This window comes from Candidozyma pseudohaemuli (assembly GCF_003013735.1).
Source record: "Candidozyma pseudohaemuli strain B12108 chromosome Unknown scaffold00002, whole genome shotgun sequence".
In the NCBI taxonomy this organism is placed as follows: domain Eukaryota; kingdom Fungi; phylum Ascomycota; class Pichiomycetes; order Serinales; family Metschnikowiaceae; genus Candidozyma; species Candidozyma pseudohaemuli.
The window spans coordinates 297,200-315,101 of record NW_020194436.1 but is presented as its reverse complement, the minus strand read 5'-3'; the positions used below and the strand labels follow the sequence as shown (position 1 = coordinate 315,101).

At 46.2% G+C, this 17,902-nt stretch overlaps 7 protein-coding genes and 1 non-coding gene across 8 annotated transcripts; 3 read left to right on the top strand and 5 right to left on the bottom strand.

Moving 5' to 3' along the window:
• Positions 1–602: 602 nt before the first annotated feature.
• HRQ2 (Hrq2p) lies at positions 603–1,727 on the top strand (the record flags this gene model as incomplete). Its single annotated transcript, XM_024856908.1, has 1 exon — positions 603–1,727. The coding sequence occupies one exon, from the start codon at positions 603–605 to the stop codon at positions 1,725–1,727; it is 1,125 nt and encodes a 374-aa protein (XP_024714788.1).
• A 45-nt stretch (positions 1,728–1,772) lies between these two features.
• Positions 1,773–3,610, bottom strand: C7M61_001500 (uncharacterized protein; the record flags this gene model as incomplete). Its single annotated transcript, XM_024856907.1, has 2 exons — positions 1,773–1,879; positions 1,924–3,610. 2 exons carry the CDS (start codon positions 3,608–3,610, stop codon positions 1,773–1,775), a joined length of 1,794 nt encoding a protein of 597 aa, XP_024714787.1.
• A 1,051-nt stretch (positions 3,611–4,661) lies between these two features.
• C7M61_001499 (mannosylinositol phosphorylceramide synthase regulatory subunit) lies at positions 4,662–6,080 on the top strand (the record flags this gene model as incomplete). Its single annotated transcript, XM_024856906.1, has 1 exon — positions 4,662–6,080. The coding sequence occupies one exon, from the start codon at positions 4,662–4,664 to the stop codon at positions 6,078–6,080; it is 1,419 nt and encodes a 472-aa protein (XP_024714786.1).
• A 153-nt stretch (positions 6,081–6,233) lies between these two features.
• Positions 6,234–9,702, bottom strand: KIP4 (Kip4p; the record flags this gene model as incomplete). Its single annotated transcript, XM_024856905.1, has 3 exons — positions 6,234–6,243; positions 6,288–7,512; positions 7,926–9,702. The coding sequence occupies 3 exons, from the start codon at positions 9,700–9,702 to the stop codon at positions 6,234–6,236; spliced, it is 3,012 nt and encodes a 1,003-aa protein (XP_024714785.1).
• A 746-nt stretch (positions 9,703–10,448) lies between these two features.
• C7M61_001497 lies at positions 10,449–10,535 on the bottom strand. Its single transcript has one exon. It is a non-coding gene; the product is annotated as a tRNA-Lys (tRNA).
• Positions 10,536–10,749: 214 nt separating this feature from the next.
• On the bottom strand, positions 10,750–12,303 carry C7M61_001496 (uncharacterized protein; the record flags this gene model as incomplete). Its single annotated transcript, XM_024856904.1, has 1 exon — positions 10,750–12,303. One exon carries the CDS (start codon positions 12,301–12,303, stop codon positions 10,750–10,752), a length of 1,554 nt encoding a protein of 517 aa, XP_024714784.1.
• A 1,888-nt stretch (positions 12,304–14,191) lies between these two features.
• SER33 (phosphoglycerate dehydrogenase) lies at positions 14,192–15,595 on the top strand (the record flags this gene model as incomplete). Its single annotated transcript, XM_024856903.1, has 1 exon — positions 14,192–15,595. One exon carries the CDS (start codon positions 14,192–14,194, stop codon positions 15,593–15,595), a length of 1,404 nt encoding a protein of 467 aa, XP_024714783.1.
• Positions 15,596–15,746: 151 nt separating this feature from the next.
• C7M61_001494 (sugar porter family MFS transporter) lies at positions 15,747–17,654 on the bottom strand (the record flags this gene model as incomplete). The annotated part of the gene is made up of 1 exon (XM_024856902.1): positions 15,747–17,654. The coding sequence occupies one exon, from the start codon at positions 17,652–17,654 to the stop codon at positions 15,747–15,749; it is 1,908 nt and encodes a 635-aa protein (XP_024714782.1).
• Between the last annotated feature and the right edge of the window lie 248 nt (positions 17,655–17,902).

Genomic DNA, 17,902 nt, shown 5'->3' with positions numbered 1-17,902 from the left:
TTACGAGGTTGTAAAAGTCATCTACAAACTTTGGCAATTTCACAGCTTCTCCTTCAACTCACATTAGCTCGGAAGTCAGGTGTATTTTTGGTTGCGCCCCGCTGGCATACATAAGGCGGGACTGCTGGCACGATATGTCCTGGACTTAGACACCCCTGGTCAAAAACAAGTGCTGAAGCCCCCTCAAAACGGTAACCTAAAACGCATTGATAGCCCCACCTGCCTTGGTATATCCAGGTTATTCGGGAACATCTTTCCGTCAGGTACTCCAGCACGCCATAACCTTCCCAACAATCCAAACGAGGGTGTGCTTTGCAAATTGGAAAACAAAAAAAAAAGTTACTACTTTTTCTTAATTTGCTGATTGATGATTTCCGATAATCCTGTTTCTTTTCGTTTTATTGCTTTAGGTGTAGCATGTTCTGGCCTGGTCTCGCTACTGTGTGCAGCCAACGGTCTCCACATAGTGACTCAGTTGGAGGTGTCGCTAGTAATTTCCTTATCGCACTCCAGATAAAGCAGCCTGCTGTAGATTCCGCACTATAAAGCCGCTACCCTTTCTGCCTCTCAAACCTCAACAATCGACTTTCAAACGTCCTTTTATGGAACCCAAGTTATCTCTTCACATCTACCTCGCCGCTGCTGTTGTGTTGTTTGTATTATGGTGGGTGAAGAGGAAGGGTTCCAAGGTCAAGCCGGTGGCTGCAAGACCTAGCAAGACCCCAAACTCATTTCTGGTAGCTCCGGTGGCTGCTGATTTTGACTGGCGCAAAGAAGAGCCATTGAAGTCATATCCTTACAAGGATAAGCCTTACCGTTTGACGATGGGAATCACTAAGTTGGACACCCAGGACTGGCTCTTGTTGGAAGACTCGTACTTGACGGAATTGGAGGAAAAGACAAAAATCCTCACCAACACCAACACCAAGTATCCAGCGGACAAAGATTTGCGTGGTAGCACCTTCTTCGAGTCCCCAGAGGCGGATCATGCTATCAGGGAATTTTACGATGTCACCATGACTTATATGTGCACCAAGTACCCAATGTACTTCAAGAAAGACGAAAAGGGCATCCACAATACCATTACTGGTGAGCATGTCCCATTGACTTCTGAAAACCACTCCAGAACCGAACTTCAGGAAGCATTGGCTCGTGTCATTCAGGAAGACTTCATTATTCTTTTGAAAGACCCCTCCCGTGGAGACGAAAAGTATGGTGATGAGTACTTCTTCAAAGCAGGCGTTTTTGCTTTTGCTGCTGGCTTTGATCCCAAAGATAAATTTGATAAGGCTCTTACTAGTGTTCACGCTCCTATCCCTGGATATGAGGAAAAGTTGAAGAAATCGATGAACCGCTTCTTCGACCGTCTTAACCCATATGAGATGGTTACAAGATCCAACTTCTCTATTCAGGCTCATGACAAGTACTATGTTGATAACGACAACAAAGGCTATCATAACGACTACAGCACAGAAGCGCCCACATTTGACGAAAAAGAATTACATTACCGCAGTGAGCGTCAAGTTCTCACAAAGTTGCCTGAATCTGGAGCCATTGTTTTCACCATCAGAACTTACCTTCACCCATTTAAATTGTTTGCCGATCAATATCCAGAGGATGGTCGTCGTCTTGCAGGTGCCATTCGCTATTTGCCACAGGACATGGCCAATTACAAGGGTGCCGAAAAATGGGGTGACTCTGCTAAATTGTACCTTGATCGCTTATAAGAAAATTATAGATTTTCGATTTCTTCCTTGATCTCCTCCCAGATATCAATGGTTTTCTTGGCCCATGACATGAGTATGCTGTTGTAGCTGAGCAAGATTTGGAAGATCGTTTTGAGTTCTCTGTTCTGAAACCGCTTCGTGTTCTTCTCCAACTCAGTGCTGATATAAGCGATATCCTGAAGCATGATTGTCTGACAATTCTCTAACACAACAATCTTCTTCTGTAAATAGTCGATGCGATTTTTCTTCGTTTCCTCCGGGTTCTGGTCAATGATGTCAGAAACATACTTCGTCAACTTTTTGAGTGATCCCATGTTTGGGAATAAGCCCAGTCTCTCACGAGCAACGCCTGCTGAAGACGTTTCTTCGCTGCTCAAGCTCACAGGCTGTGGTACATTGTGACCATTTTGGCCATTCTCTCCATGCTTCGAAAGCTGTGACAACTCTTTTTTCTTGTCATGTAATTCTTGATCTATCACCTCTTTTTGATTGGCTTTACGGGCTTGAAAGCGGTTAACAGAGCTAAGAATAGCATCATATCTCACAGCCTCTCCTAGTGGTTCTGAAAATTTCGTTTCCAGCTCGCTGACAAGAGCATTGATAGCAATATAGGATCTGTCAAAGGCCATGCCAATTTTGTCGACAAGAACGTCAAGCTTTGCGTCATCCTCCTCTGGACTCTTACCAACCCTTGCTTTCAGCGAGTCCGCCAACATCAACGAGAACGAATTGAGTGCACTGCCAAGCTCCACATAGTCATTTGACAACCCAATGAAGCTTTCCATGATTTTCTTGTTGATGTTATCCAAGCTAGAAGTCTTGAATTTTATCGGACGAGACTCGGGAGATTCCGTCGGCAGACCTTGTTCTTGTGCGCCATTCGGCAGTGGTTCCTGTGTTGTTTCGGCTCCACTACCGAGGAAACGACTTGTTGTATGCGTTAGGAATTTGCTGTTGTTCTTGAGCGGTTTGAGAAATTGGAAGCTCAAACCATGCTGGGTTGAGGGTAGTGGTAGGGAAGAATAAACTTCAGATGTCTTCAAGCCATTTTCAGGGTTCAGCTGATAAATTGACTTCGGTAGTTGACTTGAGATAAGATCAATTTCATCGGACCAGTTGGCTGAGGGATCGAGGAATTTGGCGAAGAACTCGAGGTTCCTGACCTGCGGAATACCGAGACAATTGTTCAAAAAATTCGAAAGAAGTCGCTTGCGGTGCTCAACGAGTTTATTCTTGTTGAGATGCTTCGAATTGATGTATGTGTATGAGGTGACGTTGCTGTTCTCGTTCGGAGACTCGGAAGGACTCGATGCTTGTGCGTTACCATTTCCGTTTCCCACAAGTCCATTGAACATGTTCAATGAGAAGTAATTCTTTGGCGGGATGGGCGGAATAAGTAGTAGCGGGTACACCCGTGTAAGAACATCTCGTAAGCTCTCGAAGTCAGAGTACCGTCTCCTCGTCTGTACCTCCTCTTTCGTATTGTCCTTGTTGACTAGCTTGATGGTGTAAACAACGTACTTCTTCGACGAATTGGGCATGCCTTCATTCGACTTCCCGGCTTCGCTTATCAAAATCTTGGCGTTGCTTTCAGGACTGAGGAGCTTCGTTACCCTGCTCTCATAGTTGATATGCACCGTGTTGAACTGCTCACCTTCACTTCTGTAAAGCAACATGGACTCGTCTTCCATATCGTCCTCGACAATGTCATTATCTGTAGCTTCGTGGCTTTTAAAAGCGTTATTCTGTGCCTTTTTGCCATTGCTTTTGCCACTTCTCTTATCGGGCCCCTGGGACTGGATAAGGCTTGCAAGTGCCAGCAGGTGCTGAAAGGGGCTATTGTCTTCATCGCTGAATACAGATGCATCAACGTGTTCCGACATCTTGAAAAAGGATATCAATTAATAATCGTGCTTCTTGTATCTTGGTAGCTGCAGATTGAAGTGGTGGTAGTTAACCTGGGGGTGCACCGAGGTGGGGGATCCGTACACCTGGTCGATAAGCCTTGGTCGGAGCAGATGGACCAGAAGGATAAAATTGAATTTGACGGGGGATGTGAAAAGAGGTTCAAAGAAGTCCGTTTGGAAATTCTCTCCAGTGAATTTGAGGTATCTTCTGGTGACTTTTGTTTTGGAGCGGGGGGTCTCGAGAATCTGGGGTCAGGGTCTACTCCATAGGTAACTTCTGGTACCCTGTCCGGAGGTCATGCGAGGGTAGGAAATTATATTTTTGCGAGGCATTTTAAAAATACGTCGGTATTTAGAAATAAATTAAATGGGTACTGTTGTATAGTGCATTACCAGGTTGTCAAACCCTCAAATAGGTAAGTCCTACCGGCATTCTCTTGCGTCGAGGCACCGATTAACACCGGGTTGATACTCGGGCAATCGAATCGCATTTCATTTTGATGGCTTTTACTTGAGCCTCGGGGTATGAGATCCTTAAACTTGTCAGTTGTCGAATTAAAAAGATCTATATCTATTCGTGCCACGAAATTATCAGTTTGTTAATTGTTCCATGCGTTATTGTTCTCGTTCTCACTACCATTTCGCCAATACGGAAAACACCCAATCCGCTTCCAAATTGACCAAACATTATCGGCCGTCAGCAATCACATAGCATCACTTGAAAATAAAGATAAAACCAGATTTTGTGTAAAATTTTCATTTTTTATCCGACCCTGTAACCCAAACTCATCAGACCTTTGGGCGCTGAGCATACACCATTCCCACCAAAACACATTCTTATTCACCGCCTTGCCATTTTTGAAACAAAAGCATCCAAGAACTGAAGACTCTGTCATTTTCCTAGCACCACTTGCAAAACACGGAACTGAACATCTTCTACACGTGACTTGTCACTCAACTTGTGTAGATCGCGAATGCCGACTATCGACAGTCTTTTCACCAGAGCCGATCCTCTTCCAAATTCAGGATGGCTATTACAGAACTCAATAGTACAAGCAACGCCAGCGTTGCTTCTCAAGAGAAAGCATCAAAAACGAAAATCATCTATGTGGGTTTGCTTTTTCTCCTTTCATTACTAGCATTCTTGTGCCAGACAGAGTTCACCTCCCAGGCATACAAGCTCGGATTCAAGGAGCCCATCATCCTTTTACTTGTTACCCACGGCTCATGGTGGACTTTGTGGCCTCTTCAGGCTTTTTTCGTTTCCGTGGGTAGAACCATCGGCAAGGCTAAAAATAGCAGAGGCGTACGCTATGAAAGACTAAATTCTAATGCTTTCCTTTTAGAAAACGAGGCCGGTGCTCCACAGGAGAACAACCCGCCTGTCTCGAAGTTCCACCCATGGGGTTACTTCAAAAGATGTATCGTTAAGCAAGTGCATAACGTCTACCATTCCTCCATCTTGGTGTATGAGCCTAACGTCAACGGAGACAAAAGTACCAGCAATTTGGGCGCTTTGGTGGAGAAGAATCCTCACATTTCGTCATCCAGTTCAGTCTCTGCGTGTATACGTTCGTTTGTTGCAACACCATCATTCAAGTATGTTGCCATTAAGGTGGGCTTGATCTCTTTGGTTCTCAACATCGCAGGATTCACTTGGTATGGCGCTATGGCCATGACCTACGCGTCTGACGTGACCGCTATCTACAACTGTTCTGCTTTCACAGCATATGCTTTCGCCATCCCAATGTTGAATGAAAAGTTTTCGTGGCTTAAAGCCCTGTCTGTGATTATCGCAATTGCAGGTGTCTTCGTGGTGGCTTATTCAGGCTCAGACTCTTCGTCAGATGCCGAAGAACAATACCCATACAGATTCTGGGGTAACTTAATTATCTCTGTGGGCGCCGTCATGTACGGTTACTACGAGGTTTTGTACAAGAAGTACGTGTGTGTTCCTCACCACTTGTCTGTCGTTGTTACACCTAGACGCCAGCTGACTTTCTCCAACTTTGTCATGTCACTCTTGGGCGTCTTCACTGTGCTCTTCTTGCTCACGTTGGTGCTCTTGACCGAACTCTTCCACATCCACCATTTCAACGTTTTTGACTACGGTGAGAAGACGGGTATTATTTGGTTGTATATTTCTGGTTCCATCGTCTCCAACTTACTATTCAGTGCTGCATTCCTTTCCTTGATGGCCTTGACTTCGCCCGTGTTGTCCTCAGTGAGTTCGTTGGTTACCATCTTTTTGATTGGTGTGGTTGAGTGGGTCATGTTTGGCAATGCTCTTAGCGTCATGCAATTGATTGGTGATGCGTTAGTCATTGTGGGTTTTGTAATTCTTACCATTGCGTCCTGGAAGGAAATTAGTGAGGGTAATGATGATGACGAAATTGAATCTGCTTCGCTATACTCGTTTGCTGCCAGCGAGGATACTAGCAACTAAACGAACTAGTTAGCGAGCTTCATGGTCCTGATATCATTCACAAGACCATCGTTTTGTTCATGAGGTGTCGTAAGTTCGTTATGGCCTCCGCCCTGGTGGCTCGAGGCATGCATCATAAAATTTGCATCGGTAGCATCATTCGTTTTGCGTTTCTTAGACGAGGCTGGGTCTGCCTGTCGTGGACCGTGTGTTTCGTGTGAAGTGGACTCGCCAAAAAGGGCATCTAGTTTTCCGTAGGCATCGGATTCTAAGAAATCGAAATGGGGTATCACACCTGTAAGGCTTGAACAGAAGCAAAGTTTCTTCTCATTGCTATCGCTGAGCTTGTATATGACGACAGTGCCGTCAATAGTGGTGGCCACCAAATAGACAGGTAAAAACCTTGATAATCTGCTGAGCCGGGATACCTTCGAGGTAGTCTCACTGCAAGTGTAGATTTGTGAGGATAGAGTCGGACCAATGCGAAGGTAATCAAAAAAGTTCACCACTTCAAAAGTTTCAATATCGATGACACCTGCTTTGGACATCGAATCCGTGTAGAACAAGTATTGTCCACAATTGAAAACTTTCAACTGGTTGATGCAAAACTGAGATAATTGCAAGACTCTGTCTGGTCGCAGTTCAAACTTGTAAGGCTTGGACATGTTGTAAACGAACAAGTCACCAAACTGAGTTCCTGCAAACACCAAGCGGGAAGATCCTTGCTTCCAAAAAGCAACACTCAGCACCCAGTAGGCACAAGTATCTCCTTTAGTCAGGTGAGGGTTCACCGAAGTATCAGAAACGGGCACAAGTCTTCGAACGTCCACGAATGAATGACGTATCAGGGAGCTTCTCCTAAGCAAGGAGTGACCCTCTGGTACCGATGAGACAAGGCCCATCCTTGTCAAGTGTCCACCCAAATTGGCAAAGTCCTCAAAATTGGACTTGAAGTCACTCGCAGCAAAATCGAAATCGTAAATCTTCAAACTGTTTCCCTTCCCGCCAGCGGCAACAACAATGTGTGTAGAACGAGGAATGACCTCTATGCTGATGCACGATAACGGGCCGTCGATGACAAACAGCTTCACCGAGTCATCCGCATCGTCATTGATCAAATCCCGTATCACCAACTTTCCTTCTCCAGAGCAGGTATACATATACTGATTTCGGAACGCACCGACCCCGATAATGGGGTCCCGTGGTCCTGTAGTGGAGTTCTTCCACTCCTTGACAAGCTTGTAGGTACAACTTCCGGAGTTGTCTGACCCTGAGGGCTTCAACATCTTCTCATACAACTGAACAAGCCCTGCACTTCTAGCAACAGCGATATACTGCTTATTCAATATTGGGAACACATGGATTTTCTGAACAAAGTTGGAGCGGCCACCTATGCCAAACTCACCCTTGTGACTTACTCTGATCCGGTCTTTTTCTTGCTTGACACGCAAGACTGATGTTAGAAGTTTGAAACACGATGGGCTATAATCTCACATACCTCGAAGACTGCCACTGCTTTGCAGTGACAAGAGCAAATACATGGGTGGTGGAATAGCAAAAGCGGTACAAGGGTTATAAGGTCTTGGTAGCAGTGAAGAGTGCATTTTGTGGGGTGCGATCTTGTGCCGCAGTAGGGAGTCCGAGATTTGGACACTCAAAGAAGAAACTGAAGGAGATATGCATACATTGAATCCAGACAATTTTGGCGTGATTTCCGTGTAATTATTATATGGATGAGTAAAATGTTGGTGATACAAATGAGTGACCTTTCATCGCTCGCTGTGGCATTCTTCCATATTTGGCTGCGAAACGGAACCCGGACAATGAAGGGTATCCTGAATCAAGTGGAGAGATGGCCTTTGCCACGTACTGGCTTGACAATGCGTAAATTCAATCCAAACTTGGGCGATTTTGGCGAGTCCTGCTCGTGCTCTTCGTTTGGTGAAGTCACATTGTCGTGGTGTATAACTGTAGCTTCGGCATTAGCTGCGGCGTGCAAACTCTCGAGCACGTTACTTCCTGTTCCATCTTGCATTCGTCCTTCCAGAAGTCGTTGTGTCTCGAGCTTGTCTTGAAGCTTTTTAAGCTTGCTATCGAAATGTTGGCTCTCCAGCTGCACGTGTGCCTGTTGTTCGCCCAAGAGGGCTCGGAGTTTGTCAATCTTCACATCTCGCGACTCTATGATCTTTTCGCTGATAAGAAGGTGTTTCCGTAGATTCTCATTTATGAGCTCAACGTCGCTTAGTTTGTCGTTGAGTCTGTGTAGGGCGGTCTCCAATTTAAAAAGCTTCAGGTCTTCCTCGTGCTGCTGTTTCACTTGGCTCATCTTCATGTCTAAAAGCTGCTTTTCGAGACTTTCGATCTTCTTATTCTTCCTTTGAATATCGTCTGCCAGTGAAGATGGGCGATCGGAAGCCATCGAGATAGTGGTGCTTCCTCGCGGGCTTAGTAGACTGACATTCGGACTGAAGCCTGGCGTCGACTTCTTCGTGACTTGGTCTTCTAGTGTTCTATTCATCTGCTCAAGCATCTTCACCCGCGCCTTGAGCCAGTCAACTGACGGTTCAGTGTTGATGTGGGCGGTGTTCTTGATCTTCTTTGCACGGGAGCCGAATCTTAGTGTGGAGAGTGTTTCGGCTGCGTCTGCTGAACCTGGTGCAATACTAATGACGAGAGTTGTCCTGGAGTTACCGCCAAGAGATTCTTGCAAGATTCGAGTCAACTTGGAGTCTCTGTAAGGAACGTGGGTGGCGGTGGGGTCTGTTAAAGAGTTTATCACTTGACCGAGGGAAGAAAGAGACAAGTTGATTTTCTTCGCCTCTTCAAGCCCCTGGCCAGTGGCCCCTGTGCGGTCGATCTTCTCGGATCCGGCCAAGTCGACCAAAAATAAATTGGATCGTGTGAGCTCTCCTTCAACGGACTTTTGCGAAAGTACTATTCTGAAAATGACATGAGAGCGTGACAGGTCTGTGTTCATATGCGTTCTGGAGACACAACGGTTGTTGTTACCTAGCTTGACAACCTCTTCGAGTTCTTTCTCTGTGGACACGAACGCATGAGATAGCCCCTTAACGTAAACACCGTTATCCTTATCTTCGTGGATTGCAAACTCTGTCGCCTGCGGATTCAATAGGTCTTTTATTTGTTCCATGTGAATCTCCATGCACGAGACCTCTACAGTGTGCTCAATGTCTGGCGAGGCCCCCTCGATCTGGGAAAATAGATGCTGACTGACCCTGGGGATTATTCCAGGCGAATGGCGTGGACCAAACATTGTGTGCGTTTTTCCAGCACCTGTTTGTCCATAGGCAAATATCGTACCATTAAACCCCTTCAAGATATCGTCAACAGCCTGGGCAGCCACCAATTGGTAAAAGTCCTCCTGCGAGGTTGTGGCATCACAGACCCTATCGAATGAAAACACATTCAGTGCCTCCTTGTGGTTTATACACAAGGTCTGCTCATCAATGATCTCCACGGGAGAATCATTGGCTCTTTGGAATCGTACATCTTCAGGGGGCCGAAGTCGGCACACTACCTGAACATGGTTCACAGAGTCCCTCAGTGACGTTCGTGTCATCGGGGTCATTGAAATAGATGACGGCCCCGTTGGCGTCCGTGGCGGAGGCGAGGTGACCGACATAGTGGAGGATGAATATGTGGAAGGCTAGGAGCCTCAGGTTCAGGGTTCAAGGGTTCTGTCACGTTAAACGGGGCAGATCAATATTGATCTGGGAGTGCAGAGACCTCGGGCACCCCCCAGCGCGGCTCTAAAATGGCCATAATGCGCTTGGGGACCGTGTTGTGGAGTTAGGGAATGTATTTTCTTGAAATGGTGGAGAAGAAGAGATTTACAGAGGTTTTGTGGAATTTTTATAAATTCGTATCACAGAGTGCTTTGGTTGATGCAACCGTGTAAGTTGACGGTGATTGTTCCGGTGCGCAGAGATAAAGCCAAAAGCTAAAAGTAGGGCTTCGACAGAGATGCTGATTGCGTCACAATGTTGTAGCATGGGGCTTCTGTAAATCCAGTGTTAGACTGTTCGTTTAAAAAAGGAAAATTACTCTTTAATGGTCCCCCCTTGAGGTTTTCCGTCTCACGACACCCCTTCAAGAAGCAGATAACGATAGGGGAACTGATTTTTCAGAGATTGCTGAATAATTGCAATAACATGATTGGGCCAAGCTGGTGTTCATACCGTTTGAGGCTTTGCAGGTGAGCCCCGCAGACTATGCTCCACCCCCTCCATCGATTTCGCAGCCACACAAGGTACGCTAATGCCAACCTAGAAGTAAAGCACGCTGGCCAGAGAATGAGGCAGAGAACTCCGCACATCCATCAGGTCGAATGCAGTTTAGTAATATGAATGGAAAAAATGTAAAAAAGAAAGCCCGATGCGGGGCTCGAACCCGCAACCTTTTGATTGACCTTAGAAGATTAAGAGTCAAATGCTCTACCGATTGAGCTAACCAGGCTTGTTGAAATCCATGGAAAGGCGGCTAAAATATGTTTGCTACTTTGAAACTAGCTCTTTATTTCGCACTTCCTTCAGACCCGGTTTTTTGGTAAAACCAGCAATTTTCCAACACAATCATGTCTTCTCTATCAGAAAAAAGCGGTTTTGAGGGCTTACAGCAACATTAATAATCTAAAACTTTCTTTATGTAAAACGACACCGATCGAGGCCAGCTACAACCGATAGATGAAGTACGGGCTCTTGTCACCCATCTTCATGAGCTCTTCCTCACTCACATGATCCCATTTTCCTTCGGCAATCTCTTGCTTCCTCTTCTTGTTGACAGAAATGTAGCAAGCAGCGATCACTATGGCAACGAGCAACCCCATTCCAGCAAAAGCACAGCCCAAAGCATGGCCTAGTTTGAATTGTGGAGCATCTTGATTTCTGTAAAAGTTGGCAGCAAAAACTCCACTAAGATTTCCAAGTCCGATATGTGTGCCCATGCCCAAGGCTCTCTTGTATGATCCCGATAAGTTGTTAGATAGCCAGATAACCACGAGAGGGTAGGCGGCACATCCAAAGGAAATAAAGTACATACCTCCATAAACGGCACCGGGAGTTTTAACTGCATCAACACCTAAGCAAATGGCAAACCCAACGCAAATGCACAAACAATCGAAGATCAAGAAAGGAGCTCTATAGCCCGTTCTGCCCGAAAGCCATGATTGAAGCACACACATGCCTGTGGCGAGAACAAATGGAGGAACTCCCAAAAGCTGAGATTCTGTGGTGCTGTAACCCAAACTGTGGATAATGGTGGGACCAAAGAGAGAGACAGCATAAAGCGGAACATTCACACCGTACAAGGCCAAGAGTTGAAGCCACACTTGCCAGTCCTTTACCATAGCCCAGAGGTACCTTCTATCACGGGAGTCGTCCTCTGCTCTGACCACTTGAGGAACATCGTCTCCATCAGTCTCCTTCTTGATGACATTGGTAGAGTGTTTGACCTTGTGAATAATAAATCTGCGTTCCTTCTCTGTCATGAACTTACAATCTTTTGGATAAGATGGAAAGCAGGTGAAGGAGTAAACTCCCACAACAAATGTGAGCAAGCCTTCAAGAATGAAGATCCATCTCCAGCCATTGTACCCACCAATGCCTCTCATCTGAGCGATAGCGGCGGCCAAAAGACCCGAGAAAGCACCTGCTAAACTAGCAGCACTGAAAAACACAGCTTGTCTAACAAGAATCTCTTTCTTCAGGTAGTACATCGACAAAAGATAAGAAATACCCGGGAAAAGAGGAGCTTCAAAAATTCCCAAAAGGGCTCTGGTAGCCAAGAGCTGGTCGTAGTTAGTGACAGTCCCCATCAATGTCATGACAATCGACCAAATAACCATCGTTGTGGGAATATAGATGTTGGGCTTGACACGGTGCAAGATCATATTGGAGGGCATCTCCAAGACAGCATAGAAGACGAAGAAAATCAACAATGCCATGTTGAATTGGTTGCCAGTGAGACCTAAATCTTCTGGAAGTCCTTCAATCTTAGCATTTCCAATATTGCCTCTGTCCAAGAAACTGAGCAAGTACAAGACTGTGAAGAGAGGAATGAGGCGAAGGTCGAGCTTTCTGAGCAACTTCTTCTCGTCAATGTCTGAGAAGTCTTCTTCCTCCTCCTCATAAGAGTCCACACTAACTCTAGAAGCATCCTTCCTCACGGACTCGGAGTTGGCCGAAGCTTCTTCCACAAGAACAGTTGATTTTTCCTTTGGCGACATGATGAAGATTTCAAGCACGAAAAAACCTGCAATTTATACATATTACGATACGAGCATTTGCCTTGCCAAAAATGAAAGAGGAGAAGAAGCAAAGAAGTAGTTGCAGCTAGCGCACCCCGCGTGTTGATATTTCCACAATTCTCCGGAGTGAAGTGGAATTCGTGGATGCAAAAGATTATGCGGCAAAGCGCACGGCTGGCCGCCTCGAATTACGATCTAGGAAATAAAGAGGAATTTGATTCAAAGTGAAAGACTCCAGCTAATTGAATCATTTCCATTCTACTTGTCATCATAATGGGGCAGAGGGGAACCTCGTAAATGTGCTGAGCCAAGACAAGACAAAGCATGTCAGAGGTTGTCTCAAGATATGTCGCCCTTGACGAAAGTGCTTAAAAGTCTATTGCTTATCAGAAATGGTGGGGGTAAACTCCGAATCTTCCCCAGAACAAGTTCAAGGAGGGGGACTATATCCGTGAGGTGGGGTCCAGCCGTTGCATCTATGGACCCCTAAGAGGATGCAATTCCATCTCCGAGAGAACGGTAGTTTGTCTGATCTACAGTCTCTAAGATGTCCTTGAAATCCCTAAAGCCACAAAAGTTTTCTTCTTCAGTGTGGTGTTGAAGTTGGACTTGTAAGTAAATGCCAAGGATCAGCGATCCTCTCAGTGTGGGGTGTGTCAACTTCCCGGTCTCATCTCTGAGGGGAACCACATAAGTCGAGAGGCATAAGGCTGAGTTGAAGGCACAAAAGCAGCTACTTTTAGCGGGAAGTTGAGAAGTATGGAACGTCTGGATGTCGGTCTGATGGAGCTACGTGGGGTCTCGAGGATGGGGAGGAGCGCATATACGAAGATGTTGGGAAAGTGCAAACGACGGATCGATGTATGTTTAGCGAACATTAAGGCGAAGAATCAGGAGGAGCGGAAGACGATTAGTAATCACTTAGGCTGAAGAAAAGGAGGAGTAGGCATTTGTTGAGCTTTGGAGACGAGGTGACTAAATGGTAGTTGCCTACCCCGACATCGTGTTGACAGTTGGAATTTCACTTTTTATTTCTTCATACATTTTCTTGTTGAATCGTATTTGCTTATGTTAGCATTTTCTAAAGTTGCACTAGGTGAAGTGGTAATTCAAGAAGTGTAATTGCCTTGCTGTTTCGCAAAATGGCTGCGAAAAACGTAAAAGCTACCCAAATTGCGAATGCGCTCTGGGCTAAACCGCGTATTATCTGAATCCCCATAGATCTACTTCCTTCAATTACGAAAAAAAATAAAAATAATGGAAGAATACAAAGGATCATTTATTAACGACCCCAAATTGCTTTCCCCCAAATGTATAGATGTCTTCGAAAGCACGAACCTGCCGGACCCCAACTTGCATTAGTAGTTGCGGCACAACTCCGATGCATCGGCTTTACCAACTCTTGCATGATCAAGTTTTTTTTTCTTTGAACCACCTGATCATATACCTGAGCTAAATGCCTAGATATTCCAGGCAGCTAGCCCAAATAGCTTAATTTCTGCTTCGGGGAAAGTCCGAACTGGACGGCGGCTGATAAAACGTAGGTGCTGCATAGTGGAAGTATTGTCACCAGAGTCAATCTGACTCCGACCAACGGGGCCTTTCTTATCGATAAGAGATGTGCACGAGCTGCAGGGTCGAAGAGGGGGAGTTGTGGACTTTTCAAGCTCCAAAGAAGCTTTTTGGATTTTTTCCCAGTCGTTATCACAGCCCTCATCACCTCAGCCCATGACTCATTAATCAAGGGTAATCAAGGGAAGAAAACTTAGGCAAAGTCACGTGCGTGGTGGGAATCAGCGACACAGCTAGGGAAGAGAAAAAAACGGTTACTCATTCTTGCGTATCTTCTCAAAACCACACTGAAAAAATGTCAAATCCACAAGATATTGCTGGTACTTTCCAAAGAGCCTTGTCCATCTCAGAGTCAGGCTCCCCTCACGCTGTTCTGACTTCCCCTACTCAATCGTACTTGGCCCAGGTGGGAGGTATTAGCCTGAAGTCCACCAAGGCCTTGAAGCCATTCTCCACCGGTGACATCAAGATCTTGTTGTTGGAGAATGTCAATTCTACTGCCATCAACATCTTCAAGAACCAGGGCTACCAGGTTGAGTTCTACAAGACCTCATTGCCCGAGGATGAGTTGATCGAGAAGATCAAGGATGTGCATGCCATCGGTATCAGATCTAAGACTAAGTTGACTAGCAAGATCCTTCAGCACGCCAAGAACTTGGTCACCGTTGGTTGTTTCTGTATCGGTACCAACCAGGTTGACTTGGAGTACGCTGGTAAGGCTGGTATTGCTGTCTTCAACTCTCCATTCTCCAACTCTAGATCTGTTGCTGAGTTGGTTATTGCTGAGATCATCACCTTGGCTAGACAATTGGGCGACCGTTCTATCGAGATGCATACCGGTACCTGGAACAAGGTTTCCGCCAAGTGCTGGGAAATTAGAGGTAAGACATTGGGTATTGTGGGTTACGGCCACATTGGTTCCCAGTTGTCTGTTTTGGCTGAGTCCATGGGTATGAACGTTATTTACTACGACGTCACCATGATCATGGCTTTGGGTAACTCCAAGCAAGTTGACACTTTGGACGACTTGTTGCAGAGAGCTGACTTTGTCACTTTGCACGTGCCTGCCACAGCAGAGACCAAGAACTTGTTGTCCACTCCACAGTTTGCTGCCATGAAGGATGGTGCTTACGTTATCAATGCTTCCAGAGGTACTGTCATTGACATTCCAGCTTTGATTGAGGCTATGAAGGCTGGTAAGATTGCCGGTGCTGCTTTGGATGTGTACCCACACGAGCCAGCCAAGAACGGTGAGGGCTTGTTCTCCAATGAATTGAACGGTTTCGCCGAAGAGTTGTGCTCCTTGAGAAACGTTATCTTGACCCCTCACATTGGTGGTTCTACCGAGGAGGCTCAGTCCGCTATCGGTATCGAAGTCGCTACTTCTTTGACGAAATACATCAACGAGGGTAACTCTATTGGTGCCGTCAACTTCCCAGAAGTGTCTTTGAGAGATCTCGATTTGGACCAAGAAAACAGCGTCAGAGTGTTGTACATTCACCAGAACGTGCCCGGTGTGTTGAAGACCGTCAACAACATTTTGTCGAACCACAATATCGAGAAGCAGTTCACTGACTCTAGAGGTGACGTTGCCTACTTGATGGCTGATATCTCGGAGGTTGACCAAACCGACATCAAGTCCTTGTACGAGCAGCTAGAGCAGACTCCATACAAGATCGCTACTCGTTTGTTGTACTAAGCAGCATTGATATGACCCCATAGAAAAAGACATGATTAGTCTCGCCACATTTTAATATACCTACACGCAGATGAAAACAAGAATTAAAATATAATCGTAAATCGTCGACGGATACAAAGAAAAATACGAACAAAAACTCGTTCCGGCGAGCTTAAGTGGAGAACGGCTCTCTACTAATCTGCCTGCTGATCTCAGGATCCAACTCCAAGCCTTTCTCCTGATAGTAACGCTTCTGGTGCTCATACAAGAATGGCATAGGCTTGAGCTTCTCTCTAAGAATCCAAACTCTGAAGCACCAGAGAGCCTGTCTAGCACGGTAAATCGCATGCTTACGCAAGGACACTCCAAACACGGAATCCAATTCCTCCAAAGTAAGACCCTTGGTTTCTGGCAAAAAGAGGAGCACAAGGAACCAACCAACGATATTCCATGCGGCGTAGAAGCCAAAGGCACCAGTCACTGTGAAGGCGTTTCTCAAACGAGGCCAGGTGAAGGCCAAGATGAAGTTGAAGAACCAACATGTGGCTGTAGCGAAACCCATACCTAAATCACGAATGTACAACGGGAAAGCTTCGGCCGAGTAGGTGAACGGAACAGGTCCTTCACCGGAGGAATAAACTGCAGCGAATAGGTATATACCTGTCGCTACACCCGCTAGCTTGCCTTCTGTATTTTCGTCCGGTGTTAGGAAACTGAATCCTGCAACAAGTAAGAACATCGACATCAACGGGAAGGTACATAGCAATAAGTTCCGTCGACCAAAGGTATCAATGGTATAGAAGGCCGGGATGGCGAACAAGAAGTTGATCATACCGAAACCCCAAGAGGCCAACATAGCTTTAACCTCAGACAAGTTGGATTCAATGAAGATGGACGAGGAGTAGTAGGCGATGACGTTGATACCACAGAACTGCTGCATGAACATAACAATCCAGGCACCCAAGGCACCGTTTCTGTTTCTTCTCACGGTGAACATCTCCCAAAGTCTCTTCCAGTAAGGAATACCGTCAAAGGAGGACTCTTGCTTCAACAAAATGTACTGGTAGAAGTGGTCTCTAGCAGCAGCAATCTGGTCACGTCTCAAGATAGAAAGAGCCTCGAAAGCCTCCTGGTGTCTACCTTTACCCATAAGCCAACGAGGAGACTCTGGAACACCTGGCACTTGGAACAAGACAATGAACGCTGGGATGGAAGCAGAGCCCAACATCAATCTCCAATTCAAGCCACCAGCGATACCTCTGTCACCAACATGGTAGAAAGCCAAGGAGGAAACATAACCGAACATAATACCCACGGCGGTGAAAAACTGCCAGAGCATCACCAAAGAACCACGAATTGTATGAGGAGTCGTCTCAGCTGCATAGGCCGGCACTGTGGCAGACTTGACACCAACACCAAGACCCATACAGAAACGGGAAATGAACAAATGGTACCAATGCATACTGACGAAACCTTGCCAGACACAAGTGATTGCAGAAATAAAACAAGTCCAGAAAATAACCCACTTACGACCCATGGTTCTGTTCCACCAGTGGGAAGTCCAGCAGCAAATAGCGCAGCACAAGTATGGAGATCCGTTGATCAAGCCCTCCATCAAGTCTGCGTTTTTCATATCAGTGATTCCAAAAGCATCAGGGTAGAACAATGTAGCACCGTTAATAACCGACTGGTCCATACCTTGGACAGCGGCGGCCATGGAGCCTAAAGCAATAACCTCAACCAACTTTCTAGGAATGTGCCATTTTTTGGTCACCTCCAACGTCAATTGTTCCTTCTCGTAGTCCGTCAAGAAATCCATGTTGCCAAAATCGGCCGGACATCTAGCCAATGCAGCCGCACGAGCGAAAAGGTCCTCATCCAAGTTGTATTCAGCTGCATATTCCTTACCCATCTTCATGGTTTCCGCTTCGGTGTAGTGAGCAAGAACGTTACCACGTTGACCAGGCCTGTCAGTGGCCATGGCCTTATAGGAATTCTTCAGGGAGAGAGACGACGACAGCATCTCCACTGCCGGCTTCTCAGCGTCTGCGATCTCTACTGTAGGGTCTGGAGCAGACATGATCGGTGGGTAGGAACAAGAGGCGAGAGGACGTATTTATAGTGGTTGTGAGCGGCCGGGCCCATTCTCGGATGACTAGAGCCACGGCATCTGGGGAACAAAGGCGTCTGTGCATTTCTCCACGCTAAGAAAAATGCCAATCCTTAAACGCTTCGACGTGTGGTTCCGAGGGGGTGTTATGAGCGAGGGTTTGCATCCAGAGTCAGTGGGGGCGGGGCAGCCGTGGTCGGAGGCGGTCTATAATCAAT